This window comes from Pipra filicauda, unplaced genomic scaffold (assembly GCF_003945595.2).
Source record: "Pipra filicauda isolate LSUMZ 115617 unplaced genomic scaffold, ASM394559v2 scaffold296_size2174093_pilon, whole genome shotgun sequence".
NCBI lineage: Eukaryota > Metazoa > Chordata > Aves > Passeriformes > Pipridae > Pipra > Pipra filicauda.
The window spans coordinates 2,017,173-2,037,028 of NW_024104416.1; the positions used below are offsets into that span (position 1 = coordinate 2,017,173).

A 19,856-nucleotide genomic window follows, 5' to 3' on the forward strand; every position below is an offset into this window, starting at 1 on the left:
TTCCTATGCTTTATCTGAACCTAAATTTCAGGTTTGTACCACACAGAGAAAACTATGCTCCTCTACTGCCACTGGGGAGACAGACTCCAGACTGAACTACACTAAAACTGGAAACCAAAACCACGCACAAAGTTGTGAAAAAGAAATTCAAAATTATTTGGAAAAAACCAGCAGAGCAAAACCTAATCACCTTCTTTAGATTTAATTCAACAATTTAAAGAATAGCTGAAACTCCATGGAAGATTATTACTGATTTTGTATGAGAGACAGCAGGTTCTTAAGAAAATTGCAGTCTTACTACAATAGAAATAAAATGGAAACCCAGTGCCTAATCATTATATATTTCTCCATAAATCAGAGTCATAGAATCATAGAATCTTAGGTTGGGAAAGACCTTTAAGATCATCAAGTCCAACCACTTCCCCAGCACTGCCAAGGCCACCATTAAGACATGTCCCCAAGTGCCACATCTAAGCACCTTGTAAATCCCTCCAGGGATGATGATCCCACCACATCCCTGGGTAGCCTCTGCCAATGCCTGACAACCCTTTTGGTGAAGGAATTTTCTCAAATATCCAATCTAAAGATCTCCTGGCACAGCTGGAGGCTGTTCCCTCTCCTGCTGTCCCTTGTTCCCTGGGAGTAGAGCCCGACCCCCCCCAGCTCCCCCCTCCTGTCAGGGAGTTGCAGAGCCAGAAGGTCCCCCCTGAGCCCCCTTTTCTCCAAGCTGAGCCCCCCCAGCTTCCTCAGCTGCTCCTGCTGCTCCAGACCCTTCCCCAGCTCCGTTCCCTTCCCTGGACACGCTCAAGCATGTTCATGTCCTTCTTGCTGTGAGGAGCCAAAAACTGACCCCAGGATTGGAGGTGTCTCAGCAGTGCCCAGGAAACAGGGACAACCACTGCCCTCGTCCTGCTGCCACACTATTCCTGATAGAGACCAGGTGCCCTTGGCTTTCTTGCCCACCTGGGCACATCCAGTTCATGTTCAGTCACTGTCAACCAGCACTCCCAGCACAACCAGCACTTTCCAGCCCCTCTGCCCCAGCCTGGAGCTGCAGGGGGTTGTGGTGACCCAAAGGCAGGACCCGGCACTTGGCCTTGTTAAGCCCCACCCTGCTGTCCTCAGCCCATGGATCCAGCCTGTCCAGACCCCTCTGCAGAGCCTTCCTGCCCCCCAACAGATCAACACTCCCACCCAGCTTGGTGTCACCTGCAAACTTTCTGAGGGGACACTTGATCCCCTTGTTCACATCATTGATAAAGGTACTCAACAGGACTGGCCCCAGTTCTGATCCCTGGGGAACAGCACTGGTGACCAGTCACCAGTTGGATGTAACTCCATTCCTCACCACTCTCCAGGTTTCAAATGATCTATATGTAGAATCAGCCAATCCAAATGATCTCTATTTAAATGATTTATATTAACTGTGACGTTTCCATTCACTTACACATTTGTTTATAGAAGAAGAAACTTACTTGTGTCCAGATTCGTGAGCAATAGTAAAAGCCAGTCCCAGGCCTGTATCTTCATTAATGGTGCAACTACGGTATTTGCTGCACATGCCACTGATGGGTGCAAATCCTGAAAGAAGGAAGCAGCTAAACAGCTTGTCCCTCTACAGAATTCCAAACACACATATCATCTGCACTGGTCCTAATAAGCCAGTTTATTTCGGTGCATGAAGGCACTTATTTACTTTATCGGGTTTATCATGGAGGAATTACAGCAGACTTTTATTGGATGATAAAGTATAAAATTTAAATTATAATATAACACAATATAAAAAATAAATAAGAAGTTTAAGTCTAACTTCACCTCTCAAACTACACTTTACTTGTAAAGATTATTCTCATCCCACCTCCCATGCCTTTACTGCTCCCAAATTAGGGAGGAATCCCATTCAAAAAGGGCGAGTAGTCACCAAAAGGGGGGGGGGGGAAGAGTGGCTCAGAAATAATCTCAAAATCAAAAATATTCCTTGAAGGGGTGACAATCCAAAAGAGTGTCTTCAGAAAGCTTATTTTGCCATTTCTGGGGCAATGATACCAGCAATACCCTTTTTTTTCTAGGTACCTCAAAGACAAACATGCAAAAATAATACTGCTCTTCCCTCTTCAAGGAGGCTGACAGCATGTGCAAAAATCAACTTTTTAAATTTTAAAGCATTTCAGTTTCTGCTGTGGACACCCCCAAGTTTTCAGCACGTGCTTGCTATCATACCTAGGGTATCACAGGGCTCATTTTTCCAGGAGCAGATATCAAATCCCGTGAGCAGGATGGCGTGGTCGTGGCGCTTCCCGTTCTTCCCGACCAGGGCAGATTGCCACTGGCAAAAGCTGTTCAGGGACTGGTCTGCGTGGTGGTTGATCAATAACCCACCCTGCAGGGGTGGCACAGACACAGAAACAAGGTGCTTCCATCAGTACTCCAGAAAGAGGGGTTGAAAGAATAGAATTTGGTTAGGGAAAAGGGAAGTATTTTTTTGTATTTGTTCTACATAAACTTATGTGTTCCCATGTGATGACTGAGTCAGTTGATGAGTGAATGTCTTACAGCTGTAAAATAAAACTGCACCTCTCCCAAGGCACACAGATATTTCCAAAGTTGGTGGTTGAAACTACAGTGTACAAATATATTTGATTCCTGAGAAAGCTGAACACTAAGCCATATTCAATCTTGTGATTAAAATGTTTGGTGATTTCTGGGGAGGAAAAGTATAATCCAAGTAGATCAACCCATCACAAATTTCTTTTCAGCAAAAGAGATTTTGTCTTCTTTTGTCTCAGCACTCTTGACACAAGAATTGGCTCCACTCCCACCTTTTGTTTCATGCTATTTTCAGTTTGGGAATTTTGGATCCTTACCATTTCTGATCATCACTTCCTGGAAAGCCCAGTTCAAAATCTTTCTACGTATTTAATTAGTTATTAAGTAGATTTCTTATTCCAGCCACTTCTGATCATAACACCCTGGAAAGCCCAGTTCAAAATCTTTCTATTTATTTAATCACTTATTAAGTAGATTTCTCATTCCAGACATTTCTCTTCAAGAAAACTCTGGAAATTGTTAAGTTTTGTCTTACTGGCAGCATTTCAACGTTTCTAAAGAACATTTACATGAAATGAAGGAATTTAGTATCAAAACCCAAGAAGCAGTGAAATGCAGAAAGTGTCATTTTGAAGGTTTTTGTGATATTAATCCGTTCTCAGGTTTTATGTCTTAAGAAACCTTGTACATAACATGGGAGCACCCAGTGCTCCCAGTGACCAGGAGCAAATGAAGTAGCTGAGACGAAAATTCCAACACAACTTACCGGCTCTTGTTCCAAAAGAAGCAGGCTTACAACAATAATGTTTATATCACTTCCAATTGTTCCATCTTTAAACAGACTAGAGACCTGCAATGATTATTGAAGAGGAAATATCACCTACACGCATAATACTTTTTAATAGATTAAACATATGTACTGAGTTATTGCTTTGGACTTGAATTTTCAATACAAATTAATGGAGTTATATACTTTGTAGGATTAATCCAAAAGAGTTTAAGCCAGAAGAATTATGCCCCAAACCACTACACTTATTGAAAAACTTGAAAACCATCTATTGACTTCAATGGGCTTTGTTCTGTCCTTGGTCTCCTGGATCAAATGTAATCAAGTTCAAGCTCAAGTTTTGTAGTACAAAAGTAAAGAGCAAAGCCACACAGGAAAATATATTTCTAGTTATATCAATTTTATGAACATAAATTTGTGCTCTCTCGAATAAATACTTGTTTCAAGGAGACACATCAGATAAAACAGACAATTTCAGAGTATCTGAAATTCAGAGTATCTGAAATTGTACTTTTTTGTACTACACAGGAACTACTTTAAAATTTTAAATATGTTCCAGTTTTTTTACTCTGTAGTACTGTTGCTAGAGCTGTGATAATCTAAAGATCTATTTATAAAGGCTTTTTTACATTAGTAATACATTAGATAAGGCTGCTCTTTTTGGTGTCACTACTAACAAAAGGACCTGCTCTGACATAACATTATTCCACAGAGAAAACACATTTTAGTTACAGCACATCTTACCATGTTCATGACTGTTAAGATGTACGTTGTTACATTTTCCTTGCCATGTTTCTCCAACATTTTTTTATCCGCCACAACAAGGGTTTCAACATTTAGACTTCCATTTTTCTGAATTTTAGCAGATGATCTCTTGAACCTCGCAGAAGTCCCGTACTCGTCCGAGCGAATGTACATCTCTGCTGTGGGTGGTTTGGGTGCATCTAAAAGGAAATAAAACTGTTTTGGAAAGGGTTCAGATCACCCATGAACTGCTTCATCAGAAAATGAAGTATCACAGGTTTAGAGCCTTAGATTATTTTTACAGCATGTGATTTAATACTTCTGGCTAAGTTCTTCCATGTTTATTAAAAAAGGCCCGATTCATTCCTGAGGGAAGGATGGCTACAGGGGGAGAAGGAAATGGGAGAACCACATTCGTATGCAATAAGCAGTTTGAAATAAGGAATTAATCTAATAAAATGGTAGCATCTGTGCAAAGAAACACAACAGAATTTTTAACAGAGTATCTACATTTGTCCTGTCCTTTTGATAACTTCCTGAGGTGTTTGGCATGTGCTACTTACACAGCAGTTGGCAAAAAAGTCCTTTCCAGAACAGATGTCCACGGTCAGCACAGAAAGCAGATACACACCACAAGTAAGATTCCTGCCAGCCTGTTACTGTGACTGACATCAGCCTTCTATGCGAGTCTGCCACTGAGATTATTCCTGCTGGGAATATATTTATTTAATACAGGGAAATGTCAGGCAGCAGCAAGGAGGGCTTGACAACAGGCAATGCATATCCCATTGCCAGGGTGTACTTTTTCCCTCTGGCTGGTATTGCATGGCCAATGGCACAGTTAGAGAATGGTCTCTACTCCATTTACTCAGACAGCCAGAAAGTGGGAAAAGAAATCTATGTCCCATATCCTGCAGTGCTCCTGCTATCCACAGCTTCTGCTGCATGAACCTACACTGCCTTTGCATCAAGAAAGTGGCTCAAAGGCCACTACAACCTAATCTTTGGATAACAATAGGGGGTTTTTTTGACACAGGGTGTAACACGACACAAGTCAGGGAGCCTCAGGTAACGAAAAAAATCCTGTCTGTGCCTCATCAGAAAGTTATTCCAAAGACAGAGCTAAAATACAGATTACTTCCTTCCATGCCAAACTGGGAAATCAAGGATACCACAGAACGCACAACAGCGGTCTGCCTTCAAGAACTCAGTCACTCTGAAGTACATTTAACATTGCAAAGGACTGTGCTAGTAAGATTTTGAATGTATCACATTATAAACGATTGTCCTATACAAGCTCAAAGAACATTTCTTTTCTGGCAGCACATCAAGACATAATGAGAATCCTCGCCCAAGAGAGAAGAGCTCAGTTCAAGGCACATCAGTGTCCAAATACTGTTTGGAAGGCAATACAACTTCAAGGCTTTGGACACAAATATCCATGACCAGTGAAGTTTTGCTCTTGAATTAACTGCACTGCTACTAATAAGACATAAGCAGTGGCAATGCTTCATGCATGATTTACTAATTACAGTCCAGCTAATTCTCATGCTCTGAAAACATTTATGTTGTGAAGGAGAGTTTGGAAGATGAGTGACTGGCTTTTCTAATGTTTACAAACTACCAACACATGAAATTTTTAAAGATGGTGAGTGGGACAAGCTATTTTTGTGACATCAGAAGTGGCAACGTGCTCTTCCTTCTTACTGTTCAGCAAGTTTGATTTCATTCTTAGGTTAGGATAAATTAACCTTGACTAGGCAGGGTTAATAGCAGAGGACTGCCTTCTGTCAGACTGAATTCTCCATCCCTTTGTTCATTTGAGCTGAAATCTTCTATTCCAGGTGACTAGACTGGATTTTGCTGAAAATTTCAAACTGATATGACTCCAGATCTCAGAAGAAGACCAGGAAAACAATGTAAAAACTTAAAACCACCCAAAAAAAAAAAAAAGGAGGGGGGGAAGAAAAAAGAAAAAAAAAAAAACAAATACTCATAGAAGGAGTGTTCCCTTTAGTGGAGTGATTTCTTCTGCATCCTATATTTTCCCCTACTAAATTAAACAATGACATGTGATTTTATTTGTAGCACTGCATTGATTCAGTGATTTGTTCTATAGATTAATCAAGGCTGGATCTGGAAGTACATTGTTTTGTTTATAACTCCTTCCTTTCTCTCAGAAGGTTATAGGTATGTACTGCATGAAGTTAAAGACCACAAGATGTGAAAAGAGTTTTGTGGGTAATTAAATGCCATCTTGCTTAATCAAATCCTTACAGTGTGTCTGACACAGAGTTCCTAAGATGGGTAAATCACTTACACTAATCACAGTTGGATGCTAATTGCATGTTCTGCATTTAACATAAACCCAGCTTGAATATGCAGCTAAGAACTCATAACTGTAACTGAAATTAATGAATATACATATATATATAATTAAATGAATTACAAAAGTATGTGTATGATAAATATTTTAAAGAAAAATCCAGTTTCTTGATTTGGTACCCAGAAGCAATGATTATTTTTGACCTCTCCAGTGCCTGTGAGTCCCATTTATAAGACAGGAGTAACAATAATATCTTCTCAGACCCCTAACCCAGGAGGTTATGAAAATACAGTGTTCCAAATGCTCTCATTTATTATAGGACTAAGCACCGTGTAAAAGCTCAAGAGGACATGAATAATCCTGAATTTGGACAAGCAGTCATGGAAGGAACAGTAAGTAAGACACAAGACCACGGAGGACAATGCAAATAAAACTAACCAGTGTAGAGCAGAGGAGCTAATTTAGCACCATCACCCCCTGCTCTGCAGCAGGAAAACCAGACAGGAGGGAAAGGGAGGATGGAATGAGGCAGTTTTGGACTACATTAGAATGCAAATGTTTACAGGTTGACTCACAGGCTTGTGCATCTGGCATTTGAGGTTTGGCTTTCAAACCTGGGGGGAAGGATTCTGGAATTTTTAACAAGCCATTTGTTTTCAGGCCTCAGATAGGGCTCAGTCTCAGCCAGACACCTTTTCCACTAACTCCTTGCTCATTCCTTCCCTTCTGTTTATTTTCTCTTTCTTCCTTACACACCTTTGGAAAAGGAAGCTGCTCATTTTCTCAGAACTTGAGCAGGAAGTTGGAAGAATATAACTGGACTGAGACACTGTTTGCAGTCCAGGAGACCCTCATTAAAAATCGCAGCTCCAAAGCTGATCAGCTTTCAAAAAGCACCAACTGAATGCTGAAAGTACACATATAGGGACCAAAGGGGCTCTAAAATGTTCTGCAATTTGAGGGCCTAAGGAAAGACTCAGAATAGATCTTGGCAGGATAATATCTTTCAATGTGTTTTTTAAGACGTGGCTCCAAAATCTTATTAAACAATTTACATGGGAGGTTCTTTTTGAAGATCTTAGTTGCTGAAAATTTCATTATCAAATGGTGAGTTCTGAAAGACTTACTCTCTATCCTCTCAGAAATTAACGATTTTGAAGATTTTCTCTTCATTTGCAAGCCTAATTAGTTTTTTATCCCCAAACTAACAGAGAGCAGTTCAGGGATTTGGCCTCCATCACTATGCAGAATTGCTTACTGAGAACTATGTCAATGTAAAAAAAAAAAAAAAATCAAGCAAGGGATCTTTAAATCTAGGTAAAGCACAAGGAAACTAAACAGTGATTCTGATGGCTTAACAAAACAGATGATTCTGTGAATGTCAAGGAAAACTCAAGTTCTCATACGTGTTTTACTTTAGAAATACATAATTTAAAATTATTATATCCTCATCCCAAAGGGATGTGAAGAGATGTGAGGCACACCTCAGGATCACCACACAGCCTGTAACAGCCACTATCTAAAGAGGAGAGAAAGTTTCCTTACATACATTTCTTGCGACGTCCACAAAAATGCTGCTTTTGAAACCTTCCATGGTGGTAACCATTCGCCCGAGCATGATACTTGTGGGAAGTGTGCATTCTGTCATGGCCAAAAGGGAAGGATTTGGGATGGGACTCTACTGTGTACCGGTGCACCTTCTCTTCTGCAGTTCGTTTGTACAGCACGTGAGGATGGTGTCCAGCGGGGGACGTGTAGTTGTGCTCCTGTGCCAGCTGCTGAGGTAATGGGGATATAAGGAACTCGATCTTCCGTGTCCTTATCAAACCTGACTAAAAAAAGCAACACCACCACAAGTTAGAGACAAGACTGTCAAGGCTCACAGCTGGAAAATGCTAACTCCTGCAGTGATCTTCCCTGCAAAGCCCAGACGGGTTGCAATGTGCACCTCTAAATTAGATTTACTCAAGTGATGAGCTGGACAGTCTTCCCAATTAAAGTATGCATCGTTGCACTTTGGAGATGACCAGGCCTCACATTTGGTAACACACAGAACAGGAATGTTGTGGGACTGGCAGCACAGCACCTTCACACAGTACCATGGATAATTTCATATGCAATATTAACCCATTCTTCACAGTACAGGTTTATTTGTATGTGTGTTTGTGTACAAGATATAGTCTCACATAAAAAGGAAATGCTTTTGGAAAACATAACTTCTCATAAAAGCATAGATTAGTAAACCAAAATATTTCAATTAAGATTCAGGGGGTTTTCAGAACAAGGTATTACCAAACTGGAATCCCAGACTTCAGGTTGCTATAAGTAGAGATGTACTTATAGAGATTACAAGACAGCAGCACAAAGTTGAAGCATCTGAACACTTTTGCACCATCATTTAGTAATCAACTCTCTGCAATTTAATCATAATAAACACAGTTTAAAATTTATACCGTCCTATAAGAGAAAGATAATCAGTGAAAGCAAGTATCTAATTGTTTTCCTTCTTGGATCCCTGAAAGACAGAAGTAAGTATGGGAAAACTACACTCTAGTTTTCACATAGTATCTGTGCATAAAACTGCACATGTGATGAAGTGTTTCCAGGATCAGGGCCAGGGAAATGTGGGTGGCACTGAGGAAGTATTTCCATGCAGCTCATTAATCAGTTATGATTTTATTTCATTTCTTGGTTTTGTAAAACATGTTGTAATAAACACTCCTTTTTACCAAGTCAAAAACCAAGGAGAAGTTTCATCAGGTAATTCTACTACATTATATACGTAATACTAGACACAGATTTTTGGTTTGGATCAGTGAGGCTCTACCATGTGCCAACACCCTCCTGCCAAAATTGACATCCCACGAGGACTACATATCTCTTATGCTTCAGAAAAATATGTGCAGACAAACAAATGTCAATTGCAAACCATCTTGCCTGACATCTCGAGTCCTCCCAGACCATGATTCCACCTCCTTCCCCAAAAAGTCTTCTTTGGAAATGCAGGTAAGAGACATATATGACCTGTTCCTTTCTGAAAGGGATGCTCTTCTTTAGCCTAACTTCCTAGGGCCAGAATGCCATGGGTATCAGAAGGAAAGTAGTTCCAATGTCTAACGTAAGCACAGTATTTTTTAAGGATCTGTGGAATTTTCTACACTTTAAGAACTGTTTCCCAAGAGGAAAACTTAACAGAAAATAGAAAGTTACACACGAAATCTTCACAGCTTTAACTGTTTACTAAGCTAATGCTGACAACAATTTTAAGCCAATTCCAGCAGGAGAGATTTATCAGAGATCTACAGGTCCTCAACAGTCTACAGTCATCTACTGTGCTCTTTTCATGGAAATTCACTTCTGTTGTTCCAAATCAAAAGCAACTTTGCAGTACTCCCCAATATAAGCACCTCTCACATGGGCCTAATAATGATGCTCATAAAATCATACTGTGATCTTAATTTTTACAACAGAAGAGATCTCACATTATGAACTGAGAGTGTCTAATTGCCCTCTGAGTAATAATAAGAAAACAAACTGAACAGATATTCTGATTAATGATTTGTCCCCTCTCCTTTCTTCAACATGAATTCGTAATTACGTATCTCAGCCTGTATCTACTTAACATTCAAAATGAAGGTTGAAATTGCCTCCATCAATAACAGACAGGATTTAAATAATTGACAGGAATTTAACTTGCCTGCCCACTGCAATAAATTGGCATATTTCAAATGTCAGATCACATTTGGTCATGACAAAGTACTTTCCTGGAGGGAAGAAGACTTATATTTTAATCCTTATGATGTGTGTCATCACACAATTTACAAGTGGTTCTGAGAGGCTATCCTTATCTACTAGAATGCACTGATAATTGGGTGCTGCTAAGTGGGGCTTTTTTTCAGCTGGAAAACAGAAATGTAGTGAATCTGTTTTTTATTTCCCCATTTTAAAGGTTTCCACATCTGAAATTATTCCTGTAGGATTCATTTAGTAAATGATTCAAACCATATGGAAAAAAAAAAAGGGGGTCCTACATTTTCCTGTAAGAAACTGTCCCTGATGTACACCAAGTTTCAGCCTCCAACATAATTTCTATATTTAACGTTATAAGGGCGGATGGAGAATTCAGGGTGAGGGGGAAGAAGCAACTGAATTCTGGGCCCTGCATGTGTTTTGCTGCACCTTTACAGAGGCTGTAGATGACTAAGTGCCTTATAAATGTAGTCACTTTTTCCCAGCAGAAATGACCCTAAATCTCCACTAAGACTTCTTTCCTTTGGGTTTTACATCAGGCTCATCCACCAAATTGAAAAATGCTGTGTGAATGAAAGATACCTTCTTTTTGATAACATCCAGTTTTATGAAGTTGTCGAGAAGAAAGGAGAAGTGCCACAGAACAGTTTGGACACTCATTCAATCACAGACTATTTTCCACTTCTTCCAGGTATGGGATGGGATAGTTTCAAGGATTCATATTGAAATAATCGCTTTGGGAATTCCAAGTAATGCTGAGAATGCTGACCCGGCTTCAGACAGAGCTGCAGACCTCCAGAGAACTGCAAAGGGGGCAATGGGGCAACAACTGCCAGGTACTTTCCTGCAGGTTCTTGAATTTTAGCGTTAGGTAAAGCAAAGTGACCCATGGCTATGGTTGTGTTGGCTGGAAAACATGCCAGCTGGGAAATGCCACAGCACAGAGGAAGGAGACCAGCCCAGAGCCATCTTTTCTAACTTTACACAGCCAAGGAATTCCAGATTCTTGAAGCCCAGATTTTGGCTAGTCTGTACTCCTGGGTGTTCTGGTAATTTTTTCTACAAATACATGAAACATCTCCATAATTGTGAGTTAGATGAAATATATTTATCCAGCTCAAATACTTCAGTAGTTGAACAAATACTGTCAAAGTCGTCATGGAAAATTATGCATTGGGTTTCCTATTGTCAGCACAGCTTTCAGGATACATGTGATTTTCCTCAAATCAAGGATGTCTTTCCAGTAACCTTGATGGGCTTAGGACACAATGAGGACAGGGTCAGATAGGTCAGACCCCCATTTTTATTTCAGATTCTCTGCAATTATAACACCATGAGAGGAAGCAGGATGACAAAATCTAACATTCTTCTAAGTCTAGACAACACAGCATGAAAAAGGCCAGGGACTCCTGTCTATTCCTTCTGTCTCCCACTGTGGCTATCACTAATAATAGCAATAATTGTGAGAATATGGTGGGAAGGAACACCCAAGAGATTGCTCAGTTGGAACTCGCTGTTCCCTTGTTTTTCCCTCACAATACATATTTGCTGTCCTTCTGCAAGGGATATCCCATGCCATTGGAAAGAAAATGGAAAGACATACATTGACCTGTGTGGTTAGCAAATAATTTTGAATCAATAAATTAGAGGAACTTGTAGTTTGTTTGCAGAAAAGTTGAGAAGAGATAAAAAGGCAACATTCCTCCCATTCCTTATTTGTTATAAAACATTTGCTTAGCTCTGGGCTGAAGGAATTTTCAGATCCAATATATCTTTGTGAAATTCCTCAGTATCCAGGTGTTATCACCAAGGTACAGCACTTGTTCTGTTTTCTTGGTGTGTCTCAAAAGGAAAAAGAATATCAGAATTAAATTTGGACAAGGGAAATGATGACATGGTATCTGCTGCAAGATTTTTTTTTTCTATTGAAGATGGATTATAAGTTCAAAAATAAGGACAACTTTTTAAACCACTGAAAAAGTTGATCTTAGCTACACAAAACCACAACCTACATGGAACAATTTTGAGTCACACACTAACATATCTGTTCCTAACAGGACTCATTGACCTCTTACTGGAACAGCACAGAGGCTGCTCCCATTTGCTCCCCCTGTGTTCTTAAACTCCGAGTGAAGCCTTTGGCTGCTTTTCCAGCCTGTAAACCTCATTCAGTTGGAGGTTTCAGCATCTCCAAAAAAACAGACCCTCCATAAAAACCAGAGCAGTGTCAGGGAGTGAAGGACTTTCAGAACTTCCATTTCTCACCCATAATTTAAGAAAGCTGAGTGCTGAGATATCAGACAAATCCTCACTCTACACCAGCAGAGCCTCATGGCTGTGGGTTCTCTGTTTGCATACAAGGCATTTTCATTACATGCTAATTAAATCAAAGGCAACAGCTTTATGCATATTAAAGCTAGAGGAGTTTCAGAAACCAGATGCAAATAATGAGGTCAGAAGCACAATAAAGTGAAACTGAGAATTAAAACAGATGAATAATTGAACTGCAATGTCTCCGCTAAACATAACTACTGATGTAAAGTTAATTACAGTTCATACAAGAACAAGAGTATCTCAGCTAAACAAAGTGCTAAAAAATATGCATGTATTTTCTAAGGAATACTACTTATATCCAAAATGCCTTATTCAATGCTATGAGCATATAGATAAAATTAGGTGCTAAAAACCCACTGTCTTAACTGAGCAGCTAAAACAATGGCCAAAGAAATCAATGAAGTCTACACCAAATTTCTCAAAAGGAAGAGTTAAATCTTATTTCACACCCATTAAAATAGTTCCAAATATTCATGAAAAGTTTTAAAAGACTTGACAAAAGGCCAACTGAAATTGGCATAAAGCTTTCCACAGACTTCAGTGGACATCGATCCAAGACTTCTGCTGTGTTATTTCCCAAATGTCCAGCTCTTAAAAAAAACAAACCAAACCATTGACTCAAACACATCCTAACAAGAGTTACAGAATGTACAGAGACAAAAAGTACAGTTTTTAGTTCTACTCAAATCAAATAAAAATTTAAATTAAGAACTTCCCTGAAATACAAGGAACAAGGAGAACAGATGACCTAAGAACGATGGCTGCTGGCTATTTAAGATCATCTGAGGTCAAAGATTCCCAGAAATCTAGTATTCACATCACATCGTTGGGACCATCTCATGTTACAGCATATTGGAGTCTTTCCTTATTCACTTTGCAGGGAAAACTCATTAAATTATCTTGTCTACAGATGAACTTGTCCACAGTTCATTTTAATCAAACTCTTATTTCCTGCCCTGATGCTCTGCTAAATCTCTGGCACTCTGGCACCACAGAGGAAACACAAAAGACCCATCTCTGCCCACAAAGGAGGAGTGACTGCCATAGCTCAGGTATCCCACCTGCGGGTTCTGCCTGCCAGACCATTTCCTATACTGAAAAAACAGGCGTGTTGGGGGTCCAGAGAATATGAACTTACAACTTAGAGCTACCTGACAACAGCCAGAAGCTGCCTTTGGGCCCAGACTGGCCTACTAGAATTGGGCAGATGTCAATTTTTAAATAATGATATACAGTAACGTGTGCTAGAAGAGGAGAGAGGTCTCTCCATGACTTCTGTACCTGTGCTCAGACTCCACCACAGACTGACAGGGAGATGAGGCCCTTCCCTCAGGTTTTATGATCAGGTAATGGCAGTCCCTTCACCAAATACAGAAATGATCTTCACATCTGCAATCATCCCTCCATTCCTGCCAGGAGCACGTGCTCCAAGACAGCCAGAGGCAGCCCAGCCCAAACCAGGAGCAGCAGATCTGCTCAGAGCCTGGGTCAGCTCAACCACAGCATAACACTCGTGTCTGGACATGGTTTTTTGTACCAACCAGTTCATGGCCAGCAGCTTGGAGAGCAGGAGCAGTGATTTCAGAGCCATTTCAAAAGTACCCCTGGAGAAACCCGTGTGGAGGTGGCAGTCCCTGTGCTCGCGCCAGCATCCTGAGACAGAATCCTGCCGGGACAGCAGGAGAAGTGCCACAGCTGTTTAGAACAGGCTTTGGGTCAAGCCTTGAAAATGTGGTAAATACATCATTTTCTCACACATGCCAAGGAATCCCAGGAAGAATAAAGTCCCGTTAAGTCTGTCAGCATTCATCATATGAATTCCTCTTTCACCCAAAGCAAAGATATTCAACCAATGCTATCACAAGGCTGTTCAAAGCAATCCTGCACCATGTAAGCAGTTTAAATAAATTATTGTTTCTTTAGACAACGTGTAATGAAGTAGACTCACCTCTGGGGATGGGTTAAATTGGTAGTCTGAAAAATATGTGAGACTATAACCTTACTACAGTCATGAGCAAAACTACTTCCAAGAATTATATCCAGCAGTATAGTACAGCCTGACCTGGAACTGCAGATACCCGATATCACTGACTGACTTTTTGAGAGATGGCTTAACTGAGCCCCTCTCAAGTTAGGGTCAAAATGTCAATGCTCTGGAAAATATAATCAAAATGAGCAAATTAAGATGTGAAATTAGGTAGAAAAAAAATGACAAGCAGCATATCTGGAAAGCAGAAAGAAGGAGCTGAATTGCAGAAAAGTGTTGCTGAGGTGAAAGATATTTTTACCCTCGGGAAGCATCAGGAGCAAACAGCCAAGCCAATGGCAGTAAATCACAGTAATTAACCAAGTTCGTTCCCTCTCCACTCTGACCCACAGCCCCTTTTCTGGGAGAGGCTGCAGAGGGGACAGCAGCAGCTACAGAGCTGAGCTGGATTTTGCCTCCACACAGTTTCTGTCCCCCTTCAGAAGGGCACTTACACAGTTACCCACATTACTGAAGCACAGGGTAAGTGAAACAAGCCACTCAACAACGTGACAGGGACACGATCCATGATCCACCAACCAAAAGTGAAAAGCCTGGCCCCTAAATCCATACACAGATTGTTAAAGTAATGACAGACTTTTACAGAGTGTTAAGCACCCAGGAGCTCCCATTGAGCTGAACATTGTCTCTGCAAGCATTTCCAGAGCGCTTTTATACCACTTTGGGAAAGCAAATGTTCTGGGAAACTAGTGAGAATGGACTCTCATGAGGTTTCCAATAATACACATGTATTATTGAAGTCAGGAATCCCACGAGTAAAACTCAGAGCATGTTCATTTTTGATCCCATCCCAAACCAGGCAGCACAAAGGCATGCAAACACACTAAAGGAAAGAGAGAATTTTTAACTAAACTTTTCCCTAGCTTTTATGTTTGCCGAAAAAATGCACCCATCCTTCAGAAAAGTATCCAGTCTGCAAATGGGCAGCTCCTGATGACTACCCCGGAGTCAGGGAAGTACAGAAGTGATGTTTTATTGGACTGGGTCCTTGGCCAATGAGAATAACCTCAGCAGACCTTTACTGATTTTCCCCAGATTGGAATACCTGGCTCTGTACCACAGCAAATGTTTAGGTTAAGTTAATGGCCTTTACACACACTAAAATATTTTTATCGTGAAAGAAGCATTAGAATCACTGGTTGCCTATTCTGACTTGAGAATTGTCAGCAGATGACATTTTTCTTTAAAATCTGACTCACAAAAATAACTCAATTATTCTGTTTTCTAACATAATATAGATTTCTTGCAAATGTAAAATGTTACGAGTTCTTAACAATATAGCATTTTATTATTACCTGAGGATCTGACAGAAAGAGAGTACAATGTTTAAATTACCAGTCTGAGTTAGTCAATGAAAGACCACTCTGTTTGGTTGCTCAAAAGAAATGCTATGCAGAACATTCAGCAATTATTAAAACAAGGTAACAAAATTGCATGTCTTTAATTATTCCTATATGAACAAAGAGGGTGTTATCTCTGAATAGTGCCTTTGTATTTCTGCAGTTGACTGAACTTGTTTCAAACATCTTTATGCAACCCCCTGTCAGCATACGGCAAATAAGGAAATATTCTTATTTGTTCCTCCACTTAAGGTAATTGAACCAGTCACCTTGGTATTTAAATGTATTAAACTGGTATTTATTGCAGGGTAATGAGATATTCTAGAACTAACACAAAGTTGATTGCTTTGCCACAGATTAAATACTTGCTTGTCAGTATGTGAGCTCCCTCATTTCTCATATTTTGGGTTTTTTTGGAAAAAAAAAAAAAACACAGAAGTGAGCATGATAAATGAACAGAAGAAAAATACTAATGTAAACTACAGCATTATGGCACTAACTGTATACCAGTAATATTTAAGTGAAGCGCCAGAGGTTTACCAAGTTGCACTTAGGATCAGTTAATTTACAATTCCATCAGGAGGGTTCTTTGGCTCCCTATAAAGGTTTTGGAAGGCAATTAGCTAAAACCAACAGCTCAAATTTGGCCTTGGTAGCTGTACAAGCACTTGGGCATGGCCTGTTTAAGCAAATCCCTGCAATTGTAAGATAAAATCTACATCTTTTATTAGTTATGACAGCTCTGAAATCCATCACAAAGCAAACAGGAAACAGAGGGATTATTTAATGAGTGCATTTATGCTTCACTTTTCCTAAAAAGAGGCAGCCCACTATTTGACATGTGCTGTCTGACAGTTGATTAGTTACTTAGGATACATCAAGTATAACAGAAAAACTGATTTCAGAGGGTAGCTTAGTTAGTTCCCTAATCTAACATCCCACATAACTGAGTGCCCAGCTTCAGAAAATGCTCAAGGTGTGAGAGGAGGTTGACTTTTTGGAAATCTTCAAAAGCACCCTCTCTCTGTCCTCTCATTCTGTGTAACAGCACAAACTAAAAGCACCATTTATATCCCTCTTAAATATCTGAAATTCGACTTCAAGACGCTCAGATTTTTTAACAGATCTTTGGACAGGGCAGAATTTCACCCTAACGATGGTTTGCTACAAATTATTTATGCTGCTTAAAGGATGAGGTGAAATGAAGATGTTCTGGCAAGGTTCTCCTTCCCCCTTGTGTACAGCTAATCGATTTTATGTGGCTGGAGTTCAGATGTACAAATATTCTAGGGAAAGTGCATATGTTCTTAATGAAGCTTCTGTTCCTAAAGTGGTGATAAAGGTAAAACCAATAAAATTAGGGCATAGTGACACAGAAAATGAACAGCTTAAAAAAAAAGAAAAGAACTGATAATAGATAACTAAAATCAGTACTTGGAAATTCCTTTCTATAGGTACTTAGAATTAACAGATGCTTGCTTGAGTGCTTCTGATCAGGAACATTCCTCCCTATCAGACAGGCAACTCCAAACATTAAAAGTCATGAATTAGGCCCTGCAGAAAACAACACTATAAATTATGAGATTTTTTAAAAATAACGCTGAAGGGCTTCAGTGTTTTATTTTCTTTCTGATTTCTTCAACAATTTTCAACTGAGATTTTTAAGAGGCTTTTTTACCCTTCATAATCATGTGTACTAGAATCAAACTTTAGTTGGTTTTGTTTGGGGTTTTTTTAGTGAAAACACAGCTTTTCCAGTGATGACGGGCCATTGGCAGCTGGACTTTCAGAACACTTCATGAGTGAGAGCAGCAGGCAAGCTTGAAATACTCCCTCTCCCTCACAAGACACCCTGTTGAGGCTGCAGGTAACAGAGAGAGACACTTGCCCAAGCCCTGGGTCACCACCTGGGGCTACCTGATGGCAGCCCCTTCACTCTGTTCAGGAGTTGTGGCTGCAGAGTGACTCACACCAACTGCACCAAAGCCCCAAGCAAACGCCCTCCACGGGGGTGGTTCACCACCCACGCCCACTTTTCCCCAGTGAAGATCCTCCTGATATAAACTTCAGCCTGGCAGAGCTGATGCAAATGAATTTGAGGGGGCAGAAGATCTGAGCCTGTCTGACCTGGGATAATTTGCATTCAAACAAAATAAATCCAGCTCAATTCCCATAGCAATTTTGCTTTGCTATGAATAGCTCAGGCAGCTCCAATAACTAGGGGGTTGGGTTACATCTGATTGCCAGCTGTATTGCTTACTAAGAAGTTAGGTCAGTGGTTCCCAACCTTTTAATTTTCCTTGTTGGAGTATACATTGCTATGGATTAGTTACATGAGAGAGTGGTCACAAGGAACTCTGTAGGGAGCACAGTATCAGCTTTGCTGATATTCCACATACACAGACATATACATATGTTGAAATATCTATGTGGGAAGGAGAAGGGGAGTGGAACAAAAGAGCTTAGGCCATTAAGGGAATGGAAAACAAGAAGCAAAGATGGCCCAAGAGTGAGAATGTCAGGCTGGCGCCTGGGTTATCTGGATTAAACTCCCAGTTCTTCAGCATCTCAGCTCCTCTGCTCCTTCTGTCTCAGTTTTATAGGCAGGATTTTGTAACCAACCCAGAAAACGCTCAAGAGAGATTTGTGAAGGTTCACATTTGACCCTGGCTGGGTGGTTCTATTAAAGAGCCTCCATGTGCCCTACTCTAAGCTACAGTCCCAGCCTTCAGGATGCCCCTGAGCAGCTTGGCCTGTGCTCCTGTTCTTTTGCTTCAACAGTCTCTTTGAAACAGGCCAGCAGCCTAGGTGCCTCCAAATATCTTTCCCCCCCACCCAAGAAAAGGTAAATCAGTAAAACCTTGACTGCAATTCACATGATTAAACCCCAAATACAGGGCAGCAGCACCCCAGAGATCCACCAAGTTTAAATAAGACCTCACCATTTTCTCAGTTTTCCACAACATTAAGAAACCTGTACGATGGCAACTGCACATAACATTTTGACAGCCATACAAACATCCTTAGCATCCAGAGCTTGGTTTATAATGGACATTTGAATAAGGAGTTACTTACTAAGATAAATGCAGTACCTCACATCTGTGTTCCATGTCATGAAGAAGCCTCATATTTGTAAGCCCTGTCTACAGCCACAAAACCTGCCTTCCCCAGATTATATTGCCAAGTGTGTCATGGCTCCAGAAAGCTTTTTTTTAATCTCCTTGTAGTCAAGTGCTACTGGATCTGCACTGCTCAGCCTTCCTGCACTCATCTTTGTCCTGCTTTAAAGCTGCACACACTCACTCACACTCCTCTCCCACAAATTAGCCAATGCTTTTATTTTAAGGGGATGATGCCCAAATGTGAGCATGGTATAACTGCTCTGCTGAAGACACTGTGCTGAAGTTAAAAGCAGGAAGCCTGGATTTGTCCCAGACTAGAGAAATTTTTAATACTGTTATAAATGGAAGTTTGATGATAAGTAATTTTGAGTACTATTTTCTAACTATAGACATCTCTGTAGTAGAAATAACTGTGATGACATGCAAAAACTGCCACAAAGAGGTCCTGTTGGATATGAAATAAAACATGATGCCATGGCTATTTTAAAATGGACATAGAAAAATACTACCTTATATTGGACCAAGTTTTCAGCATAAAGTGATCCATTCTTCAACCTTATATCCCCTTACATCTCCTGACATCTTGTCTGCTGACAAAGTCAGAACCCAAAACACAAGCCTAAACCAGTACTTGGAATGTTAACACAATGGTTTGCAGGTATTCAGATCCATGTTTGAATTGTACCCACTGAACAGGCCAGAAGAACTAAAATGGTCACAAAAGGTTATACTAAAGTCTAGTGATGGCAAAAATCAGTGTAAGCCTGTGAATTATGTGACTGTTTAGCAGGGATGACTCCTAAGAAAGATGATGTGGGAGCATTTATTTATGTCTTTTCATTAAAGAAATCAGTTCAAC

The 19,856-nt window shown here is 40.2% G+C and overlaps 1 protein-coding gene across 2 annotated transcripts in view; it reads right to left on the reverse strand.

Annotated features, from left to right (window-relative positions):
- The window catches only part of ADAMTS18 (ADAM metallopeptidase with thrombospondin type 1 motif 18), a 79,235-nt gene that overhangs the window by 43,008 nt on the left and 16,371 nt on the right, over positions 1-19,856 (reverse strand). For both annotated transcript variants that reach the window (XM_027744745.2, XM_027744748.2), the window contains exons 4-8: positions 7,954-8,236; positions 4,079-4,278; positions 3,314-3,397; positions 2,221-2,380; positions 1,476-1,581 (exon numbers count right to left, since the gene is read on the reverse strand). In XM_027744745.2, the coding sequence (XP_027600546.1) occupies positions 1,476-1,581; positions 2,221-2,380; positions 3,314-3,397; positions 4,079-4,278; positions 7,954-8,236 (833 nt within the window). The remainder of the gene's footprint in view (positions 1-1,475; positions 1,582-2,220; positions 2,381-3,313; positions 3,398-4,078; positions 4,279-7,953; positions 8,237-19,856) is intronic.